This window comes from Scophthalmus maximus, chromosome 1 (genome assembly GCF_022379125.1).
Source record: "Scophthalmus maximus strain ysfricsl-2021 chromosome 1, ASM2237912v1, whole genome shotgun sequence".
NCBI classification, from domain to species: domain Eukaryota; kingdom Metazoa; phylum Chordata; class Actinopteri; order Pleuronectiformes; family Scophthalmidae; genus Scophthalmus; species Scophthalmus maximus.
The window spans coordinates 13,552,501-13,563,368 of NC_061515.1; the positions used below are offsets into that span (position 1 = coordinate 13,552,501).

The window sequence follows — 10,868 nt, forward strand, 5'->3', positions numbered from 1 at the left end:
TGCTGCCATGTTAAACTCCTGGTACTTTGTTATTTGACACATCTGATTTCTCACCTTACATCTGCTCTGTTTGTCGAGCTGGATTTATTTTTATTCTTTTATGGCTGGGCGTACCTTCCCTTCATCTCTGTCTGTCCCGTTGGCAACACACATCTGCTTCTTTCAGCCTCAACCTGCCCAAACCTGCTATTCCTCTGAGGATTTCACATGCGTGTTTCCTCAACCACCAGCCGGCTCTGTTCTAACAGCTCCTTCTTGTGCCTATATTCATCTCTGCAGCTGCACATAAACTCAAGCTCCCTCTGTAGTGGCCATATCTTGTGCCGTGTTCAGATAAGATGAGGGTGAACTTAATCTCCAAAGAGTTTATTACCCTCTACAATTTCTGTTTTGATCATAACTCAGGCTCTTGAAAGCTTTTAAAGGTTTGTCACGCAGAGACGGAATGAGATAAATGGTCTTACGAGACAAATGGTCAGTATTAAATTAATTAGTCACTCTGTATTTGACCTATTTTGGGCACCACACAGGTCAGCGTTTACAAAGAAGGATGTAAGAAACTACAGAGAGATTCTGGCCAGCAGCAGCTGATTAATGACAGGTACATTACAGCTCAGCACCGCGGCCGCATGCAGAGTGAAAGCTCAAACACACATCTGAAGAGTGTGTGTAGCATCCAGTGATGCTCTACAGTATGAGCTGTAGACAAGCACATATGTGTATGATGATGGTGTCCCGTTATGCATTGGGCTAATGTTGTAGAAATGAGTGGCGGACGTCGGTTGAATGTGAGTGTCTGCTCTTTGTTGCTAATCAGGTGCATTAATCATCATCATGGCCATAACTGGGTTCTTCTGGCCAGCGATTATCGTGTCACATTTAATTTCAAGTGACTTTGATGAACTTTAATGGAAAGCACAGTCTGTTAGATAAGATGTGAATGTCACAGCATGCGTGTAATGACACACACACACACACACACACACACACACACACTCTCACAAAATAAATAAAAAATAAATCTGCCGCCAGCGACAGATGTTATCAAGTCAGGGCAGAGCTCCGACCGAAAGTATTAAAGGTCCTACATTTCTATGCCTAATAAATTATATATATATATATACAATATATCATTTTCAAGCATATACAAACATCTGAATATAAAGTAAAAGCTAAACTAACTTCTCACAGCAGAGAATACGAGGTGAAATGACCGGTCAGTTCCATTACACTAATGATCGCGATGAGGGTCATCAAAGTAAATACCAACCCTGCTCTGTGTTTCCCTCGTGCCTTTACTGCCCCGTGTCAAGCTGATGCTATTGAACAACAGTCCAAATTAAGCAAGAGGCTTGTGCCTGAACAATCTCACACACACACACACGCACGCACGCACACTGCACGAACACATGCAAAGAAACTCACAAATTCATACAGGCAGCATGCTCACAGGATCTGCAGTGAAGTCCCTCTCAGTCAACCAGCACTAAGTCACAGAAAGACCATGTGTGAGTCATACAGGAACTCTCCTTCCCCTCCTCGTCTCTCTTTATTTCGCTGTGCGTGTGCGTGTCCTTGTGCGTGCGTGTGTGTGTTTGAGTGTGTATCTTTCTAACTCTATATCTCTCTTTCTGTTTTTTTTCAAGTCTTTGCCGATAACTCCAGTGGTTTTATTGTGAAGTCATCATCTGTTGCATTGGCTCCTCTCTGACCTTTTACAGGATTGGTTGCCAGCGAATGTGTCATTAACTCATCTTTAGCAATGTCAAGGCGAGACCGAAAAATAGCCAGTAGCTGTTTGCATGCGAGGGTCACGTGTCTCTCTGTTTCCCTGCACCCCCCCCCCCCCCCCCCCCCCCCCTTTCCATGACCCCTTCCAAATGCACCTACATTATTTGTCTCTGCGGTGTGTGTGATGTGCATCTCCTCTTTCCTCTAACACCCCTTGCTCCCCCGATGTGCCCTCCAGATGAGTTCGTGCAGCAGCCGTGCGTTGACCATCCTGTCCACAGTGTTCGGAGCCTGCGGGCTGCTGCTGGTGGGGGTGGCCGTGTCCACAGACTACTGGCTCATCATGGTGGAGGGCATCATCCTGCAGCAGAACCAGAGCATGGAGGTGAAGATGGCGCTGCACTCGGGCCTCTGGAGAGTTTGCTTCGTGGCTGGTAGGAATATACGGGACGTTTGCATATTCAACATTTTAAAGACGACTTCGGTGGATCAAAAACGTGCACATTCTGAGACACAAGCACACACATCCAAACAATGCTGCTATGTGCGTGTGCATATGTACACATCATTACTGGGACAAACACCCAGGAAGAGGTATAGACTGGAGCAGCAGAGTGAGACAGCAGGAGAGGGGAGAAAAGAGAGATAGCGAGCTGCTGGCCTCTGGAATCATGGCTGTCACATAACATGACTGTTACCTGTGAGCAGGGCTTCGGTGATCTACGTGGTTTCTTTTGGGTTTTGTGTTGTTTCTTCACGCATCACTGACTTTTCCCCTGTGTGTTTCCTCACAGGAGCAGAAAATGGGAGATGTGTAGCATCAGAGTATTTCACCGAACCCGACATAGAGATCACCACTGAAAACACAGCAAATATCCTCAGTGAGTAAAACATGGTGACAACGCAGTGACATTACACATCACCGGCCGTAGTTGTGAGTCACCGTGGAGGCCCCCTGCTGATTGACCATGGGGAATAAAATCTGGACATTATCTTAGAGGAAAGATGCAACGATAAGTTGATTGATGAGCAAAAGAAAAATGTATTTAGCAATTTTTTGGGGATAGTTGACCAATTGTCTCCAGTCTTTTTTCCCCTCAGAAATAAACGATTGCTTATCTCTGATGTGTATTACTGTAAGCTGCATATATTTAGGTTCTGTGCTGTTGGTTAGTCAAAACGAGACATTTGAAGCCGTCCCTCGTATTCTGCACACCACACAGTTTTCTTGTGTTGCACTTGGACTTTTTGCTCTAATTGAATCCTGTTTGGGCCTCTAGAAAAACAGACTAAAAATATTGTTTCTCATTCCCCTATTTCAGACGTACATCAATGGACAGTTGTGCCTATGTTATATTTCATAGTTATCAATGTACTCAGACATTATCATTCACCTTCCGGGCAGCTAAAGGACACGTCCCATCTGCTCTGTTTGACACTGTGACCTCCCTGTCCCCGCAGAGATGGTGCGCACAGCGACACCCTTTCCGATGGTGTCGCTGCTCTTCGTCTTCACAGCCTTCGTCATCAGTAACATCGGACACATCCGACCCCAGCGCACCATCCTGGCCTTTGTGTCCGGCATCTTCTTCATCCTCTCAGGTGGGAGCCATTACTCATGTCCCGCTGTCGCTTGTCCCTGACTCTGTGACTGATCACCGCTGCCTGGTGTGTCCTGTGTCACACGTGGACACACGTGGACACACACTCCATCACGGCACTATTTCCAGTGTTTGAGGGAGGTGTGTGTGTGTACACTGTTATCCGGAAAGGCGATTCTCCTTGACTTCACAATTGGGACCAGGCTTTTCTCTGAATGCCTTCGAATATGATTGAAAAAAATGTGGAAAAACAATATTCAATGAACATCTTTTTTTTTCAACGGGATTTTCTGGAACAAGTGTAATTTGCCATGTTGAACAGCAGGTGGCTGCAATGCTCCCAGAGCAAAGACTGTCAGGAGCCAAACTGGAGCTCCTGTTCTCCAAAGGCTGTTTCGCTTGATATGTTTGAGGAGGAAGCAACGCTGCAGAGCTCAGAGGAGCATCAAACACAGTCTGATACGACGGCTCCCACTTGCCACTGCGGCGACTTGCTGATAAAGGGTGCAGTAGAATAATAGACCTTATGTAATGGGGGTTATGTAATGTTTATAGCCTGTGCTGGACGTGTCGCAGTGTTTTACTTCATGAGGTATTGTGATAATAGGGGGATAATAAGGGGCAAGTGTATCAAATTGCTTTTCCATGGTGAAATATTCTGCTGCACTAAGCCTCTCTCTTTCTCCGGCCTTCCACACTCACCCCTCTCCCTCCTCGTTCATGTGGCCTCTCAATTTTCTTTGGTTTTCCAAGTTCCCGGCCCTCTCTCTCCATCACTGTCCTTCCTCTCACGTCCTCCTCACTTCTTCACTCGGAGTGTTTTCCTCCAGTATTCCGAGTCACTGTGGACCACTGTGGTGGTGTTTGTGGACTATTGAGTAATATGAACCTATTCTGCTGCCACCACTGTGGTCGGATAAATATTGTAGTTTGGGTCGGTTGTGTTCTGGTTAATTTGACAGAATTCGGAGTAGCAGCGAAACACACAGCGTGGAGCCGCAGATGTTCAAGCTTGGTTAGAGGCTGATGTCTTTCTGTGACGCTTTGTTTCTCTCTCGTACTCTGGCAAACACACCACAGACGTGGCAAATTTTCTCCCTTTTCGTCTCACACTTTTCCTTTCTTTCATTTGCTCGGTGTACTCGTGCGTGTCTGTTTCCCTTGGTTTTCTGGTGTTACTTATTCATACAAAGATGAACATCTGCAGGATTGGCAGCAGCATGGTTTCTGCATTTCCCATGCTTTTGGATGTTAAATTGACATCATGTAAAGGACACAACGGCCTGACAGCCCTGTGGTACTCTTGAATATTCCAGTGAAAGATAAAAATAGTCTTATTTGCTGCTTACAGCATGTAGCTTGCTTTGAATATTGATTCTTCGATGTTGACCGTATGTTGTTTCTCATGCATTTAACATTTTGAAGGCAGCGTATAGAGCCTGTGAGTGTTCCTGGAAGGGGAGGGGGTTTTAATGTTGTATGTGTTGCCTCTGGGTAAAAGGGTCAGGGTGAAAAGCCATTTCTGGTTTTCCCATACGGTGATTATACTCAGTGCATTAACACACTGAAGTTTACAGTGCATGCTGCAAGTAGCTTCTCACTAAATGGTCTTAAAATCTGTGTCGAGCCATTTTCACATTTACTCCCGTTTAATCATCTTGAATCTATTGTCCAAGTATATAATCAAATATAACATTAAAAGATGACAAAAAAATGAAAGGCACTTGGCTGTTGGGATAAATGAAGAAAGGAAAATAGTTTAGTGAAATTTATATGGATATTCAAATATATATACATGGTAGATGTGTTTAAATGGGAAACATGTGCCACCTCAATTATTTTATTAATCAACTTTTTCAGTGCGAATGTTACTGATTTTTCAGGGAAGGATTCTGCCAAGTAACCAAATGTTCATTTAGAACTTTAGCAACATTAACTGGAAAAATTTCCAAAATTAAATAGTTTTCCCTGAAATTTGGCTCGATACAACATCTACTAAAGTATTTTTGAAAATATTTCATGGCATTGTTAAGGTATGTCATTCCCTGAAGAAAAAAAAAATCCTTGTGGTCTGGTTAAATTATGACGAAGTCAAAAGTGACTCGAACACTTTATTTTTTGCTTTTGTCGACTAAACTTAACCACATGCTGAACACCCTACGATTAAATATGTAGCACGTGCTACACTACAAGGTCACTGAACAAAATCTAGATGGAAATTATGTTTCCGTAAAAATGTAATTTGGCAAAAGAATTTAGTCTTAATTTAATCTTCTGCATCAGACAGAGCTGCTGCAAGGAGAGCAGAGCAAAAGTCAACATTAGAAATATGTCATCATACGTACATACGTACACCTATGCACAAACAGTCTCTCTGGTCTTTCTCCCGTCTCTTCATTAATGTGAACGTTTTGGAGGCTAATTGCTTGGTGTGATCGCTCCGACACATCCCTCTGTCTTTATAACCTTCGTCTCACCGGTGCAGTGGACTCAGTTGCTGTGTGACGACCTTCTAACTCTCTCCTGAACTTGACTTTCTTCCCCTCTCTGACTCCGTGTCGTTGTGAATGTGCTTGGTGCAGGCCTGAGTCTGGTGGTGGGCCTGGTGCTCTACATCTCCAGCATTAACGACGAGGTGATGAACCGGCCCAGGGAGCCCGAGCAGTTCTTCAACTACTACTACGGCTGGTCCTTCGCCTTCGCTGCCTCCTCCTTCTTGCTCAAAGAGGTAAGTCTGTGCGGTTGTGTTTGTGTTAGAGAAATAATATGGGGAAAGATAAAGACATTGTGTGTGTTTGTGTGGCTGTTTTCATACATATTCTACACACAAGGAATATATTTTCATTTCTACCACATTTGGGATTTTTCCCGGAGTACGGCCTGCTGAGAGTGCAGCCAGGTAAAATTATTTGATAAGAAGTATAAATGGTTATGATGCAAAACTGCACGGTTCGTGTGTGTCTGTGTGTGTGTGTGTGTGTGTGTGTGTGTGTGTGTGTGTCCTCACGTGTTCTTCCATGCATGATGCAGTTTCATGAGAATCATCTGCCCCTCCCTCTCTCTCCATCTGCCTCTTTCCCCATCATCAGCACCTCTGCTCTTAATGTGGTGCAGTGGACAGTTCTACATGAACTAACATCCCCCCCTCATCTCCCCCCTCCCATCTTTTCTCCTCACGTTTGTTTCCTATATTAGCCTTTTTAAACCTTTAAATCTATCATATCTTTAAATTACTCATTCCATCTTGCGTCCTTTGCAGATAAAACAACTTGCACACTGTCTTTACACCTAGTTCATCTCTTTTCACCTCACTTTTATCAGCTACTTTTTAACCTAATTTCCCCTGCAATTACTTTGAAGTTTTATTTTTGTCTTTGGAATCAGCTCATGTGACTAAATTGCTCTCTCCCTGCATCTTATCTCCCCTCATCTTTCACTGATTTCTTCCATCACTCGCTGCATCAGGGGGCCGGGGTGCTGTCAGTCTATCTGTTTATGAAGCGTTACGCTGAGGAGGAGATGTACCGCCCCCACCCTGCTCTTTACCACCCCCGCCTGTCCGACAGCAGCGACTACAGCGGCCAGTTCCTCCACCCGGAGTCCTCCTGGCCCCCGCCAAAGCGTGGTCGCAGCACCTCTGAGGCCTCCAGCGACATCTCCATCCAGCTCAACCAGGCGCCGCCAGTTCCGACCAAAAGTAACCATCAAGGAGGCGCCCAGGGAAGCCCACCCTCTGGTTCTTCTTCTGCAGGGAGCTACCAAATGCCCCCTCAGTCAGCTGGATACCCCTCCACACACACGCTGCCCAGATCCCACTCCTCACATCCCCAAGGCCAGGCTCTTCCCATGCCCCCGTCGCCTGTACCTCCTCCTCACTATCACACACACATGCAAATGAGCGCCTCCCCCTGTTAGGGAGAAATGTGGAGGTAAGGAGAGACATAGACTCCCCATAATCATGTAGACTGTTCATTTAGAAATGTGAATGTGACTAAACACTGAGTTTGGATTGCAGATAATGTGAGGTGAAGTGGGGAAAAAAAAATATCCGTAGAACCGTATTAAGACCAAATTTCAGAATTTGAAGAGGAAGATTTTACATCAGTGCAGTGATTTTACAGAAAGGGACGATGAAGAAATCGAGGAACTCTGTGTTTCATGAAGGAAAGAGAGACAAAAGACTTTAGAGGTTAGGTTGAGTGACAGAGAATATACAGGGGAGGCAGAGTGAGGCAGGGGGAGAGCGAGGAGCTGCAGTATAAGACCAAGATACTGCAGTGCTGCGGGAAATTTGTATGCGCTTGGAAATTTACAGTGTAAAACACTGATCACAAAGACTGAGGATGCACATGATTTTATACATACATGCAAAGGTAAATGGACGACGCACCTTTTTTCTAAAAGGTAAATGAAATTAAATATATTCACGTCTTCTCTTTCTTACATCATCAATCCAGTTTCATAACTCACAATGTCAATGTAGTATTATAATATTATGACTTGAAAGTATTAGTTACAACTTAGAGTAATTCTGAAATGAGAACACACTGTGCGTGGGTGTTGTTAGCATTTGTGAAACAAAACACACACAAGTGGACGATGTTCTGAAATATCATTGGGACAAATCAACTTTATGTTTCACATATTTCTTTAAGATACAAATTTCTAACTTATTGAATATAGAATGGGGGGCACATGAGGACTCCCACACAGCTGTTGTAGTAAACATCAGGATAATATCTGACTCGTTCTGCTTTGGATGAAGACTCCGACAACGACAACTGACATCACACGACACACGCCAAGCTGGTTTGAAGGAAGAACCACTCACCCCTGGTGCAAGGGTCTGATGCCCTCTACTGGCTACTGTACTGCACTGACCCTGGCCCATCCTTAGGTCAAGTTCACTACGAAAGGTGTCGTCTATCCAGACGTGGAGTTGCACTGATTGTCAAGGGCAATGAGAGATGACAGAGAGTTTAACAGAGTAGTTCAAAATATTTTCAAACTTCCAATGCTCTGTATATATCTGAAAAACAAAGGTGATGAAAGTATAAGTTACATTTGCACTTACTGCTCAAGTGACGATACCACTGTTTGTGAAATGCAGGTCCACCAGTTTCAGACAAAGATGAGGCCACTTCTTTATTACAACATGTGTTTTTATAGGGTATGTTTTGATGAACATGTGATCCTGAGCCATCTTGTGTTTGGGGCTGCAGGTATTGGTGATCTTCATCAAGGGCTTATCTACTGATTACTTCCTTGATTTATTTTTGTGTTGGCAACCCTTCCCCTATTGCACATTTATAACCAAAATATTAGCATTTAATAAATAGCTTATAACACACCATAATGTAGCTATATGCAGTGCTTCGTTTATTTGTCAACACCTGTAACTCCTCCTGTTGGCACCCATAGGATGAGGCCGGTGTACTAACAGATAAGGAATGACAATACAAAAAGTACAGTTTTATCAGAGTTATATCTGCCTACTTAACATTGCAGTGTGTTAGAAACCATGAATTACATGTTTTTATGCTGCGTATTAATAAGAGGGGCCTGAAGTGAAATTAATTTTGAAATGAAATGTCACAAAAAGTGAAAAATTGCTTAAATAATTAATTGTTTAATTCAATTTTCTGTGAATTTTCTTAATTTGTTGTTCAACCTTTGAATGCATGACTATTTGCTGAAAAGATTAAGTGGTTCTTCCATGTATTAACTGTTGGTATGGTAGCATTTCCTTCATACACCACAAGGTAGCAGCCTATATCATAGGACACTGCAGGATGTTTTGTACCAGCTTTGACATGTCATGAATGCATTTTAGCCAAATGGGGCCATATGCTGGTGTTTTGTTGTACGTACTGTAAATTTTCAGATGCTCTTGAAGATTGCGGTAATGCTGTGGTTAAACTGCTCAAAATACTTTACAGTGTTTCAAAGGTATAGAACAATACAAATCTTGAACTCTTCTAGAAGACGGACCTGCATGTCAAAAACTGTGGTATTTCGATTTACAATATTTATATTTTGTTTGTTTTTAAGGCACATCATGCAAAGGAAAATGTGGACACTAAATGTCTCCGTTGTGAGAATTAAACCACAGTGTCATTGTGTAATGGCTGGTTTTCATTATCACTGTGATGCTTGAGAGAGGGAAACACACTGATGTCCAACAGATGATGTGTGGAGCGGAAATTGTAAGGACTTAAAAAGGGGAAAATGTAAAGACCACTCTTTGAAATATCATCTTTTTTAATTTTTGTTAATCATGACCGTGTTTTGTTTTTGCAGTTGCACAAATCCATGCTGAGGTGAAGCCCAGTGTAGCTGCAGCCTTCTGCTGTTGCAGTTAGGGGGTTAAAGTGCCTTGCTCAAGGGCACCTCAGCCGTAGCTGTTGAAGAAGAGCAAAGTTTTCCCCTTTCCAGATCTTTCCAGCCATTATTATTAAACCTTATGGTTAAAAGTTCTCCTCTACAACCTTTAGACCGCTGCTGACCTTTCTGACTGTGGTCAGCTGAGCAGTTCTTTTGATTTGTGCTTTTACACGTCACTTCCCTTTTTTATGTTAAGACCCAATGCTCATTTGGTGTCGGTTAAACTGCAGCAGTTCTTTTCTTTTTCATCTCTGTTCCTCTTTGTTTTTCCCTCTCAGCCCCCAGCCTTTTTCTTTACCTCCATGCGATTATATAAAAAGGGTGTAGCTGTGCTTAGTTCTGCAGAAAGCCTCATCTTTTTGCACATGATCATCTTTGTAAAGAAAAAAATGGGGGGAAACAAATTTAACGCTTCAATGCTGTACAATCTGGGGTTAGGCTACGTAATTCAGTAGAAATTGTAATAAGATCACTGTTCTTGGAAGTTTTGACACTTCCCTCACTTTCCTCTGATATGAATTATTAAACTTTATCATGAATTAATTCACCCTGTCTGTGTCCTCACTGGCAATTTTTGCTGTGATGTGTTTCAGATACATTTTCTGTTCGACTATGGAGTTTTGCTATAAACAGGTTTGTATAACAATGTTGATGTTAATTTCAATAATAAGTATGAGGGGCCGTTAAGGACATTATCCAGAATTACTTCACGCATACAAAACCAAAATCATTCACACACTATACTGAAAACCGCAAGAGTTTCAGTTGTGTATGTGTATAATCTTTCACTTGTTTGTTTGTCTATGTAAGAGCATGTTTGATTTTCAATATAGTATGTGAATGATTTTGGTACCATATGTGTATGTGAGAAGTGATTCTGAAAAATTGAATAATGTTCCTATATACGTATATATATATATATATATATATATATATATAGAGAGAGAGAGAGAGAGAGAGAGAGAGAGAGAGAGAGAGAGAGCCAACAATGCATTTACATTGATATAATACATAAAGAGTATTTTCTGGCTGATCTCTGTGATGGAGTGAATCATTGTGTGTGAGTTCACACTACACTGCAGTGAACCACTAGGTGATAACCAGACTCCCTCCTCAGTCACGGCAAGCCACAGCAGCCTGAGGGGAGGCATT

At 42.8% G+C, this 10,868-nt stretch overlaps 1 protein-coding gene across 1 annotated transcript in view; it reads left to right on the top strand.

The window, feature by feature from the left end:
- cacng7b (calcium channel, voltage-dependent, gamma subunit 7b) overlaps positions 1-10,259 on the top strand; it is a 12,486-nt gene extending 2,227 nt beyond the window's left edge. Inside the window, exons 2-6 of the mRNA XM_035642542.2 lie at positions 1,970-2,165; positions 2,526-2,612; positions 3,193-3,333; positions 5,915-6,060; positions 6,798-10,259. Of these exons, the coding sequence (XP_035498435.1) occupies positions 1,970-2,165; positions 2,526-2,612; positions 3,193-3,333; positions 5,915-6,060; positions 6,798-7,247 (1,020 nt within the window). The 3' untranslated portion in view covers positions 7,248-10,259. The remainder of the gene's footprint in view (positions 1-1,969; positions 2,166-2,525; positions 2,613-3,192; positions 3,334-5,914; positions 6,061-6,797) is intronic.
- Positions 10,260-10,868: the final 609 nt, after the last annotated feature.